Genomic DNA, 20,890 nt, shown 5'->3' with positions numbered 1-20,890 from the left:
TGTAAACATCGATTCACACAAAGTAAATGTAAAGATATTAGCAAAAGCAAACGGTGTATGTACAACTATTTGCACGTTTAATGTAAAGATGGTTGTGATTTCGCTGTTTAAAATAGTTTATTCTGCTATCAAATGAGTTTAGCTTGTTTTTTAGGCTAACTAGTTACATAATTGTATTTGACAGTTCTTAGACATTGTAATGTTTTTGTTTGCATTTAGTTGTAAATGGGAATTAGTCAGTGGTCAGTATTCCAAAGTTGTTTATGCTTCACCTCCCCATTCTTACGTTTTAATAATTCTGCTACTTGCATCATTCACACCACGTTTGATAATGGCCACTCGAGCTGAAGTGGGCACATTCACATGACATTTTCCTCCCCAAAGAGAACAGAAACTATGGCTTCTGTAGGCCAGAGATTTAAATCAGGTCACTTTTTACACCATGGGCCCATTGTGATTTTTTTTGTTGTTCGTTATTATTTGAATAATATATAATATAATAATAATAATATATGCCATTTAGCAGACGCTTTTATCCAAAGCGACTTACAGTCATGTGTGCATACATTCTACGTATGGGTGGTCCCGGGAATCGAACCCACTACCCTGGCGTCACAAGCGCCATGCTCTACCAACTGAGCTACAGAATAGACGTATGCCTTTATTCCAACCTGGGCTCAGCTCAGCAATGAATATGCTTCAAAGTGTAAACAACAGATGACAGACAACCTAAACTGTAGACAAAGTGCTACCCATCTGGTATTTTGCTACACAGATCTTGATTGGCTTGATGAGCCTAGCACATCCAGATGGCCTGTCGTCAGAGCCCTGGGTCAGGGTACCATCCCAGAGGTTATGGGGCTTTCACTTTCACAGGAGAGCTGTAAGACTAACCCATGCAGGGTATAAAGTGTATTCTGTTGAGGTGTTGAGGTCACTTGACTGCAGGAACAAATACTGGTAAGCCTGTGTCAATACTAGGCCTATGTTACTGAAAATGACCAATGTTGCATTTGACCCATTTAAAAAAAAAAGAGAGAATTGTGTGTACAACTGTAATATCAATCTTGCATTAGCTTATATATTTTAGTCCAACATCTCAAATTTGGATGAATTATCACAGAACTTACATAGATTTTTTCACCATGTGAAATTAGGCATTCCACAAACTATTGTATTGTCTTTTGTACTGTAAATGTGCAAACTATAGGTGTGGTTCCCAAGATCCTTCAGGAAGAACTTGGCACACGACACATTGGTCAGCCTGGCGGAAGCGAACACAAGCTGCAAACGTGCCACATCCAATAAAACAAAAGCCATGTCTAAAAGTTCTCGCAACACAAGTCCTTAGTTAGCACATATGCCTAAATACAGTCAGTAATACTTTGAATCCACACTGACAACTGTCAGTAGATGATAAATCATATGTACAAATAAACTATAGACTAATTTGAACAAATGTCCTATTCATCAAACATTGGCAAAACATAAAGCATTGAATTCTATAAATGTAAGACAAGATGTATTTTTTAAGTTTGTCGATGCATATTCACAGTTGTAATGACTCCAAAGTAACCTTTATGGTGTCCAAAGAGGTTGTGAACTGATATCATGTTTTTTTTCACCCCACAATAAAGCACACGTGTTGAATGTTAAAAGGGCAGTGCAGTTCAAAATTAGTTTTTTTCATCTCATGTTTTCATAAAGGTCAAAATAACACACTGAAATTGTGAAAATTATGATAACGCACCTTTTGTGTAAGAGCTGTTTTAAAAAATCCTGTAATTTCAGCCTGTTCATGTGGGATGGAACTTTTTGCCCACAACATGTCACAATGTGATCTGAGTATAATAGACAGATGGCAGTTCATCTGATGTGGATGGGCTCTAGACCAGCCTTTCAGGGCTGTGTAGGTAAAAATCTTTTGATTTGTGTCTGCCCTAACGGTGGGAGTTGTCGGCAAGCAGGCGGGAGGGGAAAGATCAGGTGGGAACATTCTAGCCAATGAGAGGGCAGCTACGCGTGTTCAAAACAAACAACTATACAATTTCATTCACTTATCACTAAATTCCTAACAACCTAAACTTTATGAAACTTCAATTTGATCAAATAAGCTCCCCACTTGGTCTGCTTATTGCTGTATTCTCGTGGACAAATCGACAGGAGTGGAGCCTCGCTTCGCCTGTTCTTCTTACCAGGTGTAGGCAACTAGAGTCAGCGGGAGGGTTTTTGGCGGAGCTGATTGTCGGGGGGCCGGATCATAATCATTTTAAATGCAAATTGACCACAATTTAGCCCCCCAAAAATAACTGGTGGGATGATTTTTGGCCCGCGGGCCACCTGTTTTCGACCCCTGACCTAGACACTTGTGGTGATCTGAGAGGATTAGGTGGAGGAAATATGTCAACATTCCACCAAGTCTATCAGAGGGCAAGGTAAAGCTTTTATCATATTGCCTCTTAGATCTCCAAGTCTCTAGGGCAGAGAGATAAACGTTTTACCCTCCCAAGGTCAGGACTACTGCTGGTTTTCTGTTCGACCTGATAATTAATTGCACCCACATGGTGTACCATGTCTAAATCAGTCCCTGATTAGAGGGAAATAATTTTAAAAAGCAGGGTCTAGGGTACTCAAACTAAGCTTTGGACCTTCAAAGCCAGTTCCACTGAATTGTCTTCATGTTCCCCTCTAATCAGGGACTGATTTTGACTTGGGACACCAGGTGTGTGTAATAAATTAAGTACCAGCAGCCTCCATATTTTCAATGACTGCCTAGGAACGGGGAGGTTAACTGCCTCGTTCAGGGGCAGAAAGACAGATTTCCACCTTGTCAGCTCGGGGGATTCAATCTTGCAACCTTACAGTTAACTAGTCCAACGCAATAACGACCTGTCTCTCTCTCTCGTTGCACTCCACAAGGAGCCTGTTACGCAAATGCAGTAAGCCAAGGTAAGTTGCTAGCTAGCATTAAACTTATCTTATAAAAAACTATCAAACATAATCACTAGTTGGTTGATGATATTACTAGATATTATCTAGCGTGTTCTGTGTTGCATATAATCTGACTGAGCGGTGGTAGGCAGAAGCAGGCGCGTAGATGTAACAGTATAACTTTAGACCGTCCCCTCGCCCATACCCGGGCGCGAACCAGGGACCCTCTGCACACATCAACAACAGTCACTCACAAAGCATCGTTACCCATCGCTCCACAAAAGCCGCGGCCCTTGCAGAGCAAGGGGAACCACTACTTCAAGGTCTCAGGGCAAGTGACGTCACCGATTGAAACACTATTTAGCGCGCACCGCTAACTAAGCTAGCCGTTTCACATCCGTTACATAAACATGAATTCAAACAGCACTTTCGTGCGTTTTGCAAACGGCTCTTCGTTGTGCGTCAAGCATTGCGCTGTTTATGACTTCAAACCTATCAACTTCCGAGATGAGGTTGGTGTAACCGAAGTGAAATGGCTGGCTAGTTGGCGCGCGCTAATAGTGTTTCAAACTTCACTTCGCTCTGAGCCTTGGGGTGGTTGTTTCCCTTGCTCTGCATGGGTAACGCTGCTTCGATGTGTTGCTAGTTCGAGCCCAGGGAGGAGCGAGGAGAGGGATGGAAGCTATACTGTTACACTGGCAATACTAAAGTGCCTACAAGAACATCCAATAGTCAAAGGTTAATGAAATACAAATGGTATAGAGGGAAATAGTCCTATAATAACCACAACCTAAAACTTCTTACCTGGGAATATTGAAGACTCATGTTAAAAGGAACCACCAGCTTTCATATGTTCTCATGTTCTGAGCAAGGAACTGAAACGTTAGCTTTCTTACATGGCACATATTGCACATTTACGTTCTTCTCCAACACGTTGTTCTTGCATTATTTAAACCAAATTGAACATGTTTCATTATTTACTTGAGGCTAAATAGATGTTATTGATGTATTATATTAAGTTAAAATAAGTGTTAATTCAGTATCGTTGTAATTGTCATTATTACGAATACAATTTTTAAATTAAATTAATTTATTTTTAAAATCGTCCGATTAATCGGTACCTGCTTTTTTTGGTCCTCCAATAATCGGTATCGGCGTTGAAAAATCATAATCGGTCAACCTCTACTCCAGACCCTGTCGGGCAGCATTTCCCAAACTCTGTCCTAGGGCACCCAAGGGAAGTACGTTTTGGTTTTGCCCTACCACTACACAGCTGATTTAAAATGATCAAAGCTTGATGATTAGTTGATTATTTGAATCAGCTCTGTAGTGTTTGGGCAAAAACCAAAACGTTCACCCCTTGGGGTCCAGAGGACCGAGTTTGAGAGAAACCCTGTCGTATGGTCAGAGTTGAGTACCACTGTTCTATGGGATTTGGGGCTAGGGGTTGGCCCAATCCCAAATTGAACCTTAAACCCTTCGCCCAATGCACTTCTGGAGATCTGAGGATTTGATTGGTATAAGCAATATGTTGAAACTTCCCCCTGGCCTATCAGATGACAAGGTAGAGCTATTGCGATGTTACTTAAAGTACACCTACCTATCAGATCTCCACAAGTTTATAGGGGCCGATTTGGGATTGGGCTTTTGTTTCTGGACATCGCCTCAATTTCAGGACCATTAAGCATGAAACGCAGAGAATCAGACTGCCGATAGGTACTTATCACAGTGGGAGGCCTTCTCTTGCTAGAACAAAAGCGGTACCTGCTGCATGCCGACCTGGTAGCGATGGGCATGCCGTTTCTACTTGTAGAATCGCAGTGCTCGTCAGTGGCCAAAAACTTTTAAAACCTACCCCAACCAGAAAACGTGGATGGATGACAACATTCGCACAAAACTGAAAGTGCGAACCACTGCATTTAACCATGAAAAGGTGACTGGCAGAATAAATATAAAAATAAAAGCTGAGTCGTCTTTTCCCTCTGCAAGGCAATCAAACAGGCAAAACGTCAGTATAGAGACAAAGTGAGTCGTAATTCAATGGCTCAGACGTACTGTATGTGGCAGGGTCTATAGATAATCACAGACTACAAAAGGAAAACCAGCAACGTCGCGGTCACCGACGTCTTGCTTCCAGACAAGCTAAACACGTTTTTTGCCCGCTTTGAGGATAACACGGTGCCACCGGCGCGGCCCACTACTAAGGACTGTGGGCTCTCCGTGGCCAACGTAAGACATTTTAAACTTGTTAAACCTTGCAATGCTGCCGGCCCAGACGGCATCTCTCGCTGCCTCATCAGAGATGCGCATACCAGCTGGCTGGTCAGTTTACGGACATATTCAATCTCTCCCTGTCCCAATCTGCTGTCCCCACATGCTTCAAGATGGCCACCATTGTTCCTGTACCCAAGAATGCAAAGGTAACTGAACTAAATGACTATCGCCCTGTAGCACTCACTTCTGTCATCATGAAGTGCTTTGAGAGACTAGTCAAGGATCACATTACCTCTACCTTACCTGTCACCCTAGACCCACTTCAATTTGCTTACCGCCCCAATAAGTCAACAGACGATGCAATCGCCATCGCACTGCACACTGCCCTATCTCATCTGGACAAGAGGAATGAATACATATTTAAGAATGCTGGTCATTGACTATAGCTCAGCATTCAACATCATTGTACCCTCCAAGATTATCAATAAGCTTGAGGCCCTGGGTCTCAACCCCGCCCGGTGCAATAGGGTCCTGAACTTCTTGACGGGACGCCCCCAGGTGTTGAAGGTAGGAAACAACACCTCCACTTCACTGATCCTCAACACTGGGGCCCCACAAAGGTGTGTGCTCAGCTCCCTCCTGTACTCCCTCTTTACCCATGACTGCGTGGCCAAGCACGTGTCCAATTCAATCATCAAATTGGCAGACAAACAGTAGCAGGCTTGATTACCAACAATGACGAGACAGCCTACAGGGAAGAGGTGAGGGCTCTGGGAGTGGTGCCAGGAAAATAACCTCTCACTCAACTTCAACAAAACAAAGGAGATGCTCGTGGACTTCAGGAAAACGCAGAGGGAGCACCCCCTGGTCACATCAACGGGACAGCACTGGAGAAGGTGGGACGTTAAGTTCCTCGGCGTACACTTCACGGACAAACTGAAATGGTCCACCCACACAGACAGTGTGGTGAAGGCGCAACAGCGCCTCTTCAACCTCAGGAGGCTGAAGAAATGTGGCTCGTCACCTTAAACCTTCAAACTTTTACAGTTGCACAATTGAGAGCATTCTGTCAGGGATTATCACCACCTGGTATGGCAACTGCACCACACACAACCTTGGGTCTCCAGAGGGTGGTGCAGTCTGCACGAAGCATCACCTTGGGCAGGACACCTACAGCATGTCACTGGAAAGCCAAAATGATCATCAAGGACAACAACCACCAGAGCCACTGCCTGTTCACCCCGCTATCATCCAGAAGGTGAGGTCAGTACAGGTGCATCAAAGCTGGGACCGAGAGACTGAAAATAGCTTCTATCTCAAGGTCATCAGACTGTTAAATAGCCATCACTAACACAGAGGCTGCTGTCTATACACACAAATCATTGGCCACTTTAATAAATGAAACACTAGTCACTTTAATATTGTCACTTTAATAATGTTTACATATCTTGCATTACTCATCTCCTATGAATATACTGTATTCTATACTATTCTACTGTATCTTAGTCTGTGCTGCTCTGACATTGCTCATCCATATATTTATATATTCTTAATTCCATTCCTTTACTTAGATTTGTGTGTATTGGGTTGTTGAATGTATATGTATATGTTGTCAAATGGTTAGTTATTTCTGCACTGTTGGAACGAGAAGCACAAGTGTTTCACTACACCGGCAATTACATCAGCTAAACACGTGTATGTGACCAATAAAATTTCACTTGGCTTTGAGCCAATCAGAGCGCACAATGCCTCATGTGGCATTTTCTCTCTATCCACGGATAAGCCAGTGACACTTCATATGCAATTAGGTTATGGGATGGTAGCTAGCTAAGTGCACAGACGCAATGCACACAACACTAAATACTTCCTCCAAGCTAGCTAACCACTATAGCTAGTATTGATGTTCTAATTAAATCACAATGGATGCCGCGCTAATGCAGTGTCCTTAGCTAGCTAGCTATGTTGTGCTAAACATCTGGCTATGTGCTGGCACTGGGATTATGTAGAGTGAATTGAATTGTTTCTTCATCATCTTGTTAGGTAGTTATCTAGTTGATACTGGCCATTCTACAAAATAGCAACATCAGTGCAGCTAGCTAGCTAACGTTGGAATCTAGACCATAAACTAAGCCAAACACACGGACATGCGTTGCCAAACAACGCTACTGCCTTCTGGTTTGTAGTATTTTAAGGATTTGTGACTGATGACTTCAAGGTCTTTGCTGTGCGATTTACTGCCGGCACTCTGTTCAGAAGTGCAAATTACTCTCGGCTGGCATAAGGTAAACAATCCTGTGTGTGTTCCTGCTCTTACATGTAGGTATGCTTGATTTACCCTGCCCAGCACCCTTGATAGTTAAGAGTTCCAATGTTGGAAACATTTTATTTGTCTGAATGACTGATGCGGTGGGTTTTCAACTGGTTTGCTTTTTCCAGACTATTATTATTCCAATGAAAGTGTTCTTTGTCATATTTCTTGCGGTATAGAATAGATAACCTTTCCACGTTGACAGTGCAAATGGCTAGTTGTTCAGTATGTATAATCGTTTCTGGTTTGAGTCTCTTCGAAATGATTTAATGCCTCCTTTTGTTTTTCCAATTTCAACAGTGCTCTTCCAGTGCCTGCTCCGTGTCCAGATCCTTCCGGTGCTGCCCTGACGGGGTGGTATTGAATGGCTGAAAGAGAAGACTTTCTTCAGCTCTGTGAAGAAAATGGCTGACGCCACAGAGTCCAAGAGCTAAGACTCTATTTTACCCTTGTCTACTTTGTTTATTATCTTGAGATTTGAATACCCCTTCCTTAAATGTATACGCCTACTATGGCAATGCATGATATGAGCCGTGTCAAGGGTTTCCCCTGTAAAGAGTGTGATATGGTTTGCCCCAGTACCCCTAGTCTATTAGAACACATGAAGGCTCACTACCAGCAAGAAGAAAATGGCAGGTTTGAGTGCGAGCAATGTGGCCGGATCTATAAGCATGCTGGCAGCCTGGCCAACCATAAGAAATCCCATGAAGTGGGTTCCTTTCAGTGCCCAGTCTGCACCAGAACCCTGCCCAATGCTGTGGCTCTGAAGAACCACCTCCGCATCCACACCCTATCCCCAAGCAGTGCCCAGGCAGAGGAAGACGGCGGTGACGAAGGCGCTGAAGACGGACATGATGAGAGGAACTATGGTCTTGCACAGGACCTGTCTGATGGCTTTGCCCGCAGTCACCTGAACAACAGTGGAATGGGTCATGGTGTGATGTCACATGACCCAGATGATCATAAGAAGTCACCTGTAACCGATGATGCCTGGGATCGTCCATTCAAATGCGATCAGTGTGATAGGACCTACCGCCACCATGGGAGCCTGGTTAATCACAAGAAATGTCATCAGGAAGGGGCGTTCAAGTGCACCGTCTGTTACAAGCAGTTCAACAACCTGGCTGCTCTCAATGGTCATGAGCGAACCCACTCAAAGTTTAAGACTCCTGGAGCATCGATGGTTAACAACATACATGACTCTGTGACTGATCAGCGTTCGTCTGCTCCCCAAACCGATGATGCAGCTAACTGCTTCTGCCACCTGTGCCAGGTAGCTTTGCCCAACAAGAGTGACTTCCAGGAGCACATCCTGTTGCATAATGCAGCCTCCTCTTCACTGGGTCTTTCCCGTAGTTTCCCTGGGATAATGGCGCACAATCTCAGCACTGTCCGCTCCCCAGCATACACACCTGCCCTGGGTGACCCTCTGCCGCTTCCTCCTTTGCCAAATGATAAACGTGGCCCCTTTGACCCAATGCTTGGACCTCCTGTTAATAATCCCATTTACACTTGTGCATACTGTGGGGCTGGGCATCCTGATCTGGAGAGCCTCAAAGTTCATTACCTGACCCATGACCCCCACCCAGGCTCCCATGGTCAGGATGGTATCCTGAACACTGATGGGATTGGCTCTAACTCTAACCCATCACCATCTGGAGAGAGAGTGCAATCTTCTTCTGATGATGGCGAACGTCGTTTCAAGTGTCAGGATTGTGGGAAAAGCTACCGCCATGCTGGAAGCCTGGTCAACCACAAGCGCTCCCACCAGACTGGCCTCTACCAGTGTACCATCTGCTGCAAGCAGTATCCGCATTTGGCAGCCTTGCATAGCCACCTCCGCAGCCATAAGGGAAGAACATCCAACCAATCATCCCTCAACACTGAAGGCGACTGGCTCTCCTCTGAACCCCTGACACTTGACTCTCAGAATAGTTATGTGCAAGAGGGGAGCGGCGCAACCACCCCTATCTCCCTCCCTGGAAATCTTGGTGACGCTGCTCACTTTGTACCTGATGGTGGACACAGCAGTGGTTTGGATTCACTGGAGTTCCATGATCGATTTGATGGCTCCCTTGCCCAGAGCAACTCTGGGCACTCCCCTCTTCCCCAGAACCACCGCCAGGCTGATAGACACATGTGCACTGACTGTGGAGAAATGTATGGAGACATCTCTGGCATCAAGTCTCACATGTGCCCCCAACGGCGACAGAACCAGGGGATGTCCAATGGATTCATGGGGAACATGAGTGGCTACAACAGTCCTGGAGGCGCTGCGCTCCCTTCAGGTGGAGGAAATGTGAAAGAGAGCAATGGACAGCGATCTCAGTATGGTTCTCAGTCCCATGCCCAAGGAGGGGGGAAAAGGATGAATAAAGAAGATGAAGATGATGGTGAAGTGTACCAGTGCTCGGTGTGTGGAAACCATTATGCCAGCCTCAGAGCTCTGAGGAGCCATCTGCGCAGCCATGCTAACAATCCCACAGGGCCTGGGACTTCGGCACTTTCTCCTAACGGTGAGGCAGACTGGAGGATTATCTGCAGCACCTGTGGCCAGAGCTTCTCCAGAAAGCAAGACCTGTTAAACCACCAACTGATTCATGGGCCACAAAGGTCAGATGCAGCAGCGCAGAGCATGGGGGCCGATCCCGCCAATACTAATGGCAAAATGGATGGTGATGGGAGGAATCACATTTGCGTTGACTGTGGCATGTTCTTTGCTGATCGCCATCACCTGATTACTCACCTGTGTCCTGGAAAGGGAAGAGGAGGAGTGCTGAGCAAAGAAGGATTGAATGGCGCTAAAGGGATGACTGGCGGAGACGGAGTTGGTGGCGGCGGAGTTGGAGGACCTGGGGGCAGTCGTGATATGGGAGGACAGGACCGTAGACAACAGATGCCAGATTCGGAGGATCGACCCCACAAATGTGACCAGTGTGGAAGGGGCTACAGGCACCCTTGCTCCCTGCTCAACCACAAGAAATCTCACAAGACCGGAGTCTTCAGATGCCTTGTCTGCCAGAAGCGCTACTACAACCTGCTGGCCCTCAAGAACCACCAGAGGACCCACTTTGATTTAAAAAGGTATGCTTTTGTTTGATGCTATTCCCCATTGAGACTTGTTTGTCTTTGTGGGCGTATTAATAACATAAGATCTGTTTGCATAGCTGAATTTGGTCCAAATTTCCAGTTGACATCAATAGGACAGTTTACACTAAAATCTGGATTGTACAGTATCTCTTCCATAGATTGGTTTTTATTTTCTCTGAAATAATGAGATGTGGTATTTTTCATTGTAATAATACTAGATGAGTAAGAATAATCAATTTGCCTGTTGAAGGGCCTCCGCATTGATGTAAAAAAATAGGCATTCGATTTGTTGAAGAAAACACACCGCTTTTCCCTCACTGTACAGCGGCACAGCTGAAAAACTAACAACATTGTCATTTTAATGTAAGAGTCTACTCTGTGCTACAGTCCAATCTGTAAAGCTAATTTAAAAACAAAACTCCCCTTAAGCAACCCCTAGGAACCCAAGAAATGGCCAGGCCATGACATTTTTGAATCCATTCTAAACGTAAAATGTATTTCTGACTGGTGATTTCCCTTTATTGGCTTGCTACAGCAAGGCTGCCGCTGGCACAGGGAGAAGCGGTCCCCAAGTGGCACCCGATTCCGAAACGATGGCTTTACTTGAATGGTAAATAACTTTCCCCAAATGTGCTTTTATCATCATTACTAAACGTAGCAAGTGCCCATTCAGCCAGTAGGCTTGTCCACTCATGATGTTAGGAGCGAGTTAAGTGGCTGGCAGATCGTGGAATAGGGAAAAGGAGTGCTTACCAATTCCTAACTCATCTTTAATTTGGTCCTACATTTTCTTTGCAGGCACAAGTGTGAGGAGTGTGGGAAGGCCTTCAAGATCCAGAAGCAGCTGGAAAACCACCTTCGGCTCCATGAAGAACACAGAGCAAAGGCTCACGCCCAGCTCGCAAAACTAGGCAATGGAAGGTATCAAGGAGGACCCTCTGGCATGCAGGCCATGAGAGGAGAATCGTCCAAATCCCAGAACCCTGGCATGGGGGAAGTCAAGTATGGACAACAACAACAAGGCTTCAAGCAACCCTACTCAGAGGCTGGCACGTCAAGGGCTCAGAATTTTGATCTACAAGAAGGGGGACGACGACCCTTCGCCTGTGATGAGTGTGGACGGAGCTATCGTCATGCAGGTAGCTTGGCCAATCACAAGAATCTTCACAAAATTGGCGAGTATCACTGCAATGTCTGCAACTCCACTTACCCGAACCGCCTGGCCATGAAAAACCATCTGCGTCTTCATTTTGCCCTCAAGAAGCACACTTGCCAGGAGTGCGGCAAAGGATTCCGTACCCAAAAGCAGCTTACCACCCACCACTCTGCACAGCTCTGCAAGGGGGCTGCAGGTGCTGTTGCTCAAATGGATTACGAGTGTGATGGGTGCTGTGAGGGTTTCGCTACTGCAGACCAGCTGGCTGCACATGACTGCCCTGCTCAGCAGCTCCCTTCATCCTCTGCCTCCCTCAACAGCTCAAGCCTCAGCATCGATGGGGCTGACCTTGTGCCAGATGAACGCCCCTACAGCTGTGACATCTGCAACTGCTCTTACAAACATGCCAGCAGCTTGCTGAACCACAAGCACACACACAAGACGGGCACCTTTACTTGCACCTACTGCGACAAGCCGTACTCCAACTACATGGCCCTGCGCAACCACATGCGCATTCACACGCAGAAGAAGAGGCACATCTGCCACCACTGTGGGAAAGCATTCCGGCTAGCCAGATTCCTCCGCAATCACCAGAAGGTCCATGAGGAGGGCCACACACGCTTTGGCTGCACCAGCTGTGGGAAGAGCTTCCAGGGGAGGTCAGGCCTGGCGAGGCACCGCTGTGGGGAGAACCAGGTAGGCAAGGAGGGCAGGAGGATGGCCACTGCAAGCACGACAGGGGGAGAAGAGTGCCGGTACACGTGAGTTTTCGTCTGTTGTTTGTGATTCTTGAAGTGAAAATAGTGAAGATCATAGGTTTCTACATGTCTATTACAGGTATATGATCTCCAATCCGGCTTCCTTGGGACCATACGTGCACCGGAATTCGGATATTTCTGAAGTTTGGACAGATTGATTAGTGGAGACCAGATAAGTCACCCTGTTTGCTTTCAGTTAGATATACATTCGTTTCCTAGGCTACTATGAATCAGACTTGATTTGATTGTTCAGTTGGATGTTTTATGTTCTGCTTTTACAACGAATACTGCCATTAATTGATATCAATTCAAACTAGCTGACATAGTATAATAAGTAAGATTTATGATTTGTGTGTTCCTTGTACTTGTTATGAATTGTAGTGCTCCTTTGTGCCTTCCCTGTCTCTTTTAATAGGTACATTGTACATTTTTAGGTTGTTGGTAGTGTAAACCTAGTTTAGTGGGTTTCTTTGTTTGACAAAGTCAAGGCACAAAAGCTGGTTAAAATGGTAAAAGACCATTGAAGTGAAAAGGTTCTTGTATGTTTTTTTTTTTTGTTGTTGCTGATATTACAGTAAAGACTACATTGATAAAGAGCATAGGTCTACCCTTAGATCCACAGTAAGTATTTGGAGCTTGCTACACTGCACATGCTTTGTTGTCATTTAGTTATTTTATGGGGGTGGGGCAACCTGCACTAAGCCACCATACTTCACCACAGTTGCGGCCAATAAGAAAGTCAGAATCATTTCAATAACTTTGAAAGTGGGATGGAATTGTTGTATCCAAATGTGCAGTGCAGGGAGCCACACATACCTTCTAAGACTCTCAATCAAATAATTGAAAACTAATTTAATGACGATCCATACCCCCCCTTGTTTCCACCGAAATGTGTCCCCCTTTTTACTATGTGTATAAATTGACTATTTCTTCTTGCAGGACATGGTAAACCACTTAGTCATCTCCAAAGCTTTAAGCCGGATTCCAGATCATATACCTGTACAAATTATTTTGAGATATATAAGTTTTATCTAATGGAAAAGTGGTAACCAGCCAATTAGTTTTGTTAGATTAGTAAAAAATGGACCGCAAGCAGTTACTAATTTCTTCTTCTTCTATTCTCTCTCCACAGATGTGACCAGTGTGGCCGCTCCTACGCCCATGCCAGCTCCCTCCTCAACCACAAAAACACCCACACCGTCGGCATTTACCACTGTGCTGTGTGCCTCAAGACCTATTCCAACCTCCTGGCCCTCAAGAACCACCGGCGCATCCATTCAGAGATTCGGCGTCACCGCTGCCCAGAATGCGGCAAGGCTTTCCGTGTTTCCTCCCAGCTCAACAGCCACCGTCGCGTCCACCTAAAGGAGAGGGAGCTAACTTGTGGCCCCTGCCAACGCAGCTTCCCCAGCCAGGCCAGCTTCCGGCTCCACCAGGAGATCTCCCACGGCCAAGCCCCCAGGCCCCCCCAGCAGAAACAGGCCAGGGCTGGGGGAGCCTCTGGGGGCACATCCGGGGGCGGGAGCTCAGGCCTTAACTGGGACTCCGGCCTGGATCTCACGCTGTTGCAGGCCCAAGGACTGGTCCCCAATGGACTACCCAAAATTAACTCCCTGTCCTTCCAAGGCCCCAGTGGCAGCAGGAGCCGTGGGGCGACGGGGACCAAGTCGCACGTCTGCAACCAGTGCGGCCGCGGCTACCTCCACGCCAGCTCCCTCCTCAACCACAAAAACAGTCACAAAACAGGCGCCTACTTCTGTAACTCCTGTCAGAAGGAGTTTCCCAACCTGATGTCCCTCAAGAACCACCGGCGTATTCACACTGAGCCCAAACGTTTCCAGTGCCCCGACTGCGGAAAGTCCTTCCGTGTGTCCACCCAGCTCATCTGCCACAGGCGCATCCACACCAAGGAAAAGCCCTTTTCCTGCCAGCAATGCGACAAGCGCTTCTCCAGCAAGTCCAACCTGCGCCACCATCAGAAGGTGCACTGGAGCAGCTCAGCGCCCCCCACCATGGCCATGGGCGCTGCCAGCTTCTTGGGTATGCCCTCAGGCCCATTTCTATAAGTATGGGGGTGGGGGTGCATTGAAATGCCAAGGTTTTAGAGGTGCCAAAACTCTTAGTCCCCTTCCTTCTCATTCACCACCATCTCGCTCTTGTTGTATCGTGTGAGGTTTATATCTGTAGATTTTCACAGAGCAGATTATGTGTTTTAGAGACCCAGGCCCTGCATGCAACCTGAGACCAGGGAGGGTGGAGGGGGAGAGGACTGACTTGGCATGGATGACATCTACACTGGTTAAGACAGTCTGGTGGCAAAAGCTTCCCCCATCCGCTTCATCCCAACCAGCATGGCTACTCTTGCTTGCATTCACTCGATGGCCTTTGCTAGGGGACAAGAACCCATTCGCCTGTAATTGTACACAAGGATTGCTGCTCACTCAGTGTAGGATGTGTGCTAGACTTCTCTGTTCGGCCCTTTAGAAACCTTAATGATATACTGTTGTCATAGCCCCTGTTGCATGTTGCACAGTAGATGATTGTAGATTTCTCTGTGTTTTATTGACAGTTAAGCCCCAGTGTCAAAGTTACAGCAAACCTGGCACATTAGGAAGAACATCCTCATGCCATGCCAAGAGTGTGGCGTGACGCTCACCAAGTCAACCACATTGATGAATTTGACCAATGTTAAGGTTTTCTTTGTGGCATCTTTGCAGTTTGAATGCATTGCACATCATGACATCCCATTCCATATCTGTTGATTTTGGATAAAGCCTTTGCATGCGGCCTTTGTCCTGTTCTACAAAACATCTTAAACAGTAAGACATTTTTTACTTCAAACAGTATCTCTGAGGTGAGCAATATGTTGGAACCAAGAGTGGAGATGTACTTTGGCATTGTAAAAATGTAGTTTTAACGGTGAATTAATGCAGTGGATGGAGATGTCACATTTCTGTAATCTAGAACTGACCTGAGGGTGTATTGCTCTCTTGTGAGGTTCTAATCGTTTTCTAACTTGTGTGTTTCTTGCAGCACGAAGATGAGCTTCAAACCTTATTATTCTGCAGATGACAGCAATGCTCTTTATCGGTTGCTTCTTTCTGGCATCACATTTGTGTATTCCTCCTAATATAAAAAAAAAAAAAATGTTTCTGGGCACCCATATTTTAAACACTGCGCCTAACTAGTAAACATGTATAGACAATAAGTTGTGGTTTTAAAAATAAAAAAAAAGAAGGAAAAAAAAGTAAAGAAAATGTATATTGTTAGGCCCATGCTGGCATTTGGTTTTATCCTGTATCGTAATCGTACTTCTGACTGTATTATTTACAGTTTGACTTTTATAAAACAGATCATTGTAGAATGCATTTATTTATATTAACACTTGTAATGGAAAACGCTAGTCTTAGGATCTCTGTTTAGGAGCTGTGTTGTAACCACCCCCTTTCCTTACATTTCCCTTTCCCTGACTATTCATCCTGTATGTATAATTGACATGGAGTCAAGTATGAAGGACTCCCAAAGAACACTTGTTACAGTACTCCTCCATGTTGTCTCAATTTGTTATGGTTTAAAAAAAAAAAAAAAGTCCCTTGTACAATAAACGGGGAACTTGTATAATGTGTGTTTTTGATTGCAGTACAAAGATTAAGGAATTATTTCTGAAGTGATGTTGTGACCGTCTCCCCTCAAGTCAGACTGGACTTCCTTTTGTTTCACAAAAAGCTCACACTCAAAAGGGATGACTTTGTGAATTGTTTGTGTGTTCAGTCCTCATTCTCTTAAGTTTTTGTTACACCTTAATCGTAACCCTTGTATTTATTAGTATTTCTTTTATTTAATTGCGTTTTGACTATTCAAAGCTCTGTGTGAACACCTTTTACTGGGAGCGCTGGTGCTAGTAAGTGAAATATAAAGTGACAGTGAAGTGATTTTTTTAAGAGCAATGTGCTAACTAGACCACAGGACAACTAACTATATTTTAATTGAACTCTTGCGTTTTCTCCAGAATTGGTATAAAGTGGACACTTCCAACCATCATTACGGTTAGATTAGAAAGGATTTGGGTTGAACAACTATAATGAATAATATTCCGTTCTAACTTTTTGTTTCATACATGTATGTAATGCCTACTACACACTTTTATAAACTATGTTTTCATAATTCATTTCTTAACAAAACCTGTCCATATTATATAACCCCTAATGCTGAGTACTGAAAATAAATAGCTGGAAAACAAGTGAAGAACATTGTGGTGAATCAATTGTCCTTTAACTCCACGCTTTTAATGTACTTTTGAAAGTGTTAAGTGTTTTAATAATCAACTTGTTTTCACACAGGCCATTTTTAACCTGTGAAGGTGAAATCAACCTGGGTTAACTTGACCTTGTTAAAGACCTGGCTTGAACATTTTCACTTCAGTGAATTGGTCAAATTAAAATGTGTCTAGTAGAGGGGCCAAATAATTGACCTGTTTGAGGATATGTAAGGAAGGGGGGTATACAATTGCAGATCTTTAAGCAAATGATGTAGACTGCGGATGAAGTTTGATCATGTTTATTTACCTTGTTGCCTTTCGAAAGGCTGGCGCCCTCATACACCTAGGCTGTGTACACAGACAGCCCATTGCTGATATTTTTTCCACTAAATGTTATTTTGACCAATCACATCAGATCTTATTCAGAGCTGATCTATATTAGATAAAATGGCAATTAGTGGAGAAAAAGATTGGCATAAGGCTCCCTGTATAAACACAGCCCTAGAGGATTTGACCTCTTTGTCATTTTCAGTCATTTGCTCATGTTAGTCCAAACAATTAAAAAAGAAAATGGACACTAATGTACCTATATGTAATCTTTAAGGTACAATCTTTGAATGCATTCCATTATCTTGATGCTAGAATATGTTTGTTTTATGCAACACACAATCACAATAATATTGAGTTTACAATGTGGTTGTTGAAAATATACCTTATTTTATAATCAACCAAATGGGTTTAGAGTTCTTTCATCCTTGGAAGAAGAATATCCTCAAACTCCTTTCTGTAGTTTTTCCACTTAGCCGATGTTTAGACCAACCTCATTTTTCCACGTAGGGTTTTAATTTTTTTTAATCAACCCAGTCAAGTCTGAGTGTGCATATTTGCCGTTAGTTAGCTTAGCACGCTAACACACAGTGTCCATATGGAATCTGTTGAGCTGATGCCAACGTCTAGCAACCACAGTGCATTTCTATTACATGTTGTTCAAGAGTGTGGTCACTATACACTTTGGATGGAGTGTCTGCGTGGTGGTGAAGTGTGTTTTTGGATGTCCAATTTTGTTCAATTGCGTCCTATAAACTCTTAGATTAATATGCTAATCTAACAAGTGGCTGCTCAAATTAACGGAATAAAATATTTTTGTCTGGGTTGATTAAGGAACACTCAAGTATTGGGAGAAAACTATTTAATTTGGTTTTTGAGTAAATTGTCCTAAGGGTTGTAGAATCAACATTGCAATATTGCTGTCTCCCAATGTTTGTGTATTTGTCACCATGAATATGAAACTAGCCCAGATATTGAAGATACACATCTCTCGCCCGTAATCTTACACATGTAACTCTGACCTGTTCCATATTTGTTTTGTTTTCATGTACATTTCGTCTTTTATATATGCATGATAGTTTGTGCTTAATAAAGATCCACCCGTGTTGAATATAATTAACTGTAGCTATACATTTGTTCCCAAATTGAGACATCAGATTCTTCCACCAAATTCAAAGGTACAGTTACAAGGTTTTGTAAACGACCAAATGAAATACTGGTTGCTAGTGGAAATGCATAAATAACCCATCTGCCTGCAGTGTACAGTGGGAGAATGACATTTACAACACATGTAGCCTCACCGTTTGACTCAAAGCTCAGTACGCCATCAGTGTAGGGAAGGCCAATTTGATTTGCCCAATGGTTTGATTATATATTGAAAAGGCTCAGGTGAATTGCCTGAAAAAAAACATGTATTGTTAAAGGTGCTATCTGTAACATTTCAGTGATATTTTTGACTCCCTCTCTGATTTTGAAGAGTATGACATAAGTCCAAAATATTATTTTGTCGATGCAATATTGTTGGGCTTTCAACTTCTGAAAAGTAGAACCAATATTGAATCAAGAAGACGCTGCATTTTGTATAAACTGAGGGTAGCCATGACGTGCCACTCTGACAGTTCTTTTTGTTTTTGTCTCAATTAATAGTATTAATTTATTACTACCGATATATTAAGATCTATGTGCATGTGGAAATGTTACGGAATGCACCTTTAATTGTTGAAGAATTATTGATGAAGCTTTTTCTAATGCAGCTTTCACATTAGTTCCCAGTGGGAAATTTCACTTGAAGGACTGTCCGAGTCTAAATTACAAGTACAGAGACATTTTTGTTACCCAAGTTGTGACGTTTCACCACTGACCTTTTACCTTTGACAACAAATATGTTTTTGATAATTACAACCTTATCATTATGTATAATGTAGCTAGTCTGACCATATTGTTGATGTTAAGCAAGCTAGCTTACTTCATTAAGAATTGTTCCAACTTCAAAAGAACTTGAACACAACCATGTCGGGCTTATGACTTCCCAGTTTCCCCATTTTCCTCGTGCATGTGAAGCCAGCATGAATGTTTATACAAACGAAATATTAGAATTATGGCATGACACAATTCCTACATTTTACATTTTCAGGTCATCCACCAATTGGCGCAGGGAGACCACCCTTGTCGCATGTCTGTGACCAGTGCGGCCGTGGTTACCGCCATGCCGGATCCCTCCAGAACCACAAGAACGTCCACAAGACAGGTGCCTATTTCTGCAGCTCTTGTCAGAAGGAGTTCTCCAACCTGATGGCTCTCAAGACCCATCGGCGCATCCACACTGAGGTCAAACGCCACCGGTGCTCAGATTGTGGAAAGGCCTTTCGTGCTCCTAGCCAACTCATCGTCCACCAGCGCATTCACACCCAGGAGAAGCCCTTCTCCTGCCAGCAATGCGCCAAACGCTTCTCCAGCAAGTCCAACCTACGCCACCACATGAAGTTGCACTGGAGCGGCTCAGCTCCTTCCAGTTTCCTGGGTATGCGCTCAAGCCCATTTCTATAGGTGGTGGAAGGGAAAGTGCCGCTGTGATATACATTGAAAAGCCAAGGTTTCTGGAGGTGTGGTTTAATACAAGTTCAACGTTTACATTTTCAGGTAAACCGGTAATTGGTGTGTGGGCCAAATCGCACGTCTGTGACCAGTGTGGCCGTGCTTACCGTCACGCTAGCTCCCTCCTCAACCACAAGACCATCCACAAGACAGGCGTTTATTTCTGCACCTCCTGTCAAAAGGAGTTTCACAATCTGAACGCCCTCAAGAACCACCGGCGCATCCATACGGAGACCAAGCGCTACGAGTGCCCGGAGTGCGGAAAGTCCTTCCGTGTGTCCACCCAGCTCATAATCCACCGGCGCATCCACACCAAGGAGAAACCCTTCTCCTGCCAGCAGTGCGACAAGCGCTTCTCCAGCAATTCCAACCTGCGTCACCACATGAAGTTGCATTGGGGCAGCTCAGCGCGACCTGTGCGCACCAATGTGTCTGTCTGTGGCTGCTACCAGTGCCACCCTCTTGGCTCTGCGTCAGACCCATATCTATACAAAGTATGGGTGGGGGTGGGGAAAGGGGAAGCATTGAAATGCCAAGGTTCTGGAGGTGCCAAAACTATTCTTCACCCTCCTTCTCATTCACCCCCCCTTTGTTATAGACTGTGATAGAGCAGGTTTATGTGGTTTAGACGCACAAGGCAATGCGACCCCAGACAAGGGGAATAAGTGGACTTGACATGGACACTATCTACACTGGTTAGGATACAGGTTGCAAAATCTTCACCCATCCAATCAGTTAGCTGTGCTTTACTGCATTCACTCGTTGGCCTTTGCTAGTGTACAACAACCCTTCTGCCTGCAATGGTACACCAGGATTACTGGTATAAAAAAAGTCAATATTAAGGTTTTGGGATTGTTCCTTTTTGACTGCTGCACATCATAACATCTCATCTGTTAATCTTCAGTGAAGCCTTTGCTTGCGGCTTTTGTTGTGTCGTACAGTATGAAAGATATTGAAGAGTAACTCGTGGATTTTAAACATATATGCGCGCAATATGTTGGATTGAAGACTTGAGATGTACTTTGACATTTTACATTGTAAAGATTGAGTTTTCATGGTGAATGTAGTCATATAGAACTGACCTGTAATATAGAATATAGAACTGACCTGAGGGTGTATTGCTCTCTTGTGAGGCTCTAATCATTTTCTAGCTCGTGTGTTTCTGGCAGCACGAAGATGAGCTTCAAACTTGTATTATTCTGCAGATGACGACAATGCTCTTAATGGGTTGCTACTGTCTGACATAACATTTC

The 20,890-nt window shown here is 44.3% G+C and overlaps 1 protein-coding gene across 1 annotated transcript; it reads left to right on the top strand.

Annotated features, from left to right (window-relative positions):
• Positions 1-2,401: 2,401 nt before the first annotated feature.
• On the top strand, positions 2,402-20,242 carry LOC118365763 (zinc finger protein 729-like). Its single transcript, XM_052490174.1, has 7 exons — positions 2,402-2,949; positions 7,754-10,537; positions 11,079-11,153; positions 11,342-12,460; positions 13,590-14,497; positions 19,177-19,563; positions 19,683-20,242. The coding sequence occupies exons 2-7, from the start codon at positions 7,950-7,952 to the stop codon at positions 20,240-20,242; spliced, it is 5,637 nt and encodes a 1,878-aa protein (XP_052346134.1). The 5' UTR covers positions 2,402-2,949; positions 7,754-7,949.
• Positions 20,243-20,890: the final 648 nt, after the last annotated feature.

The sequence above is a fragment of the Oncorhynchus keta genome, chromosome 32 (genome assembly GCF_023373465.1).
Source record: "Oncorhynchus keta strain PuntledgeMale-10-30-2019 chromosome 32, Oket_V2, whole genome shotgun sequence".
Lineage (NCBI taxonomy): Eukaryota > Metazoa > Chordata > Actinopteri > Salmoniformes > Salmonidae > Oncorhynchus > Oncorhynchus keta.
Note: the sequence above shows the minus strand (reverse complement) of the source record. Positions and strands in the feature narration are given on the sequence as shown.

Coding starts and splice junctions, on each gene's coding strand:
- LOC118365763 (XM_052490174.1), top strand. CDS start 7,950: ATGTATACGCCTACTATGGCAATGCATGATATGAGCCGTGTCAAGGGT. Junction 10,538..11,078: donor ACCCACTTTGATTTAAAAAG/GTATGCTTTTGT, acceptor GGCTTGCTACAG/CAAGGCTGCCGCTGGCACAG. Junction 12,461..13,589: donor GGAGAAGAGTGCCGGTACAC/GTGAGTTTTCGT, acceptor CTCTCTCCACAG/ATGTGACCAGTGTGGCCGCT.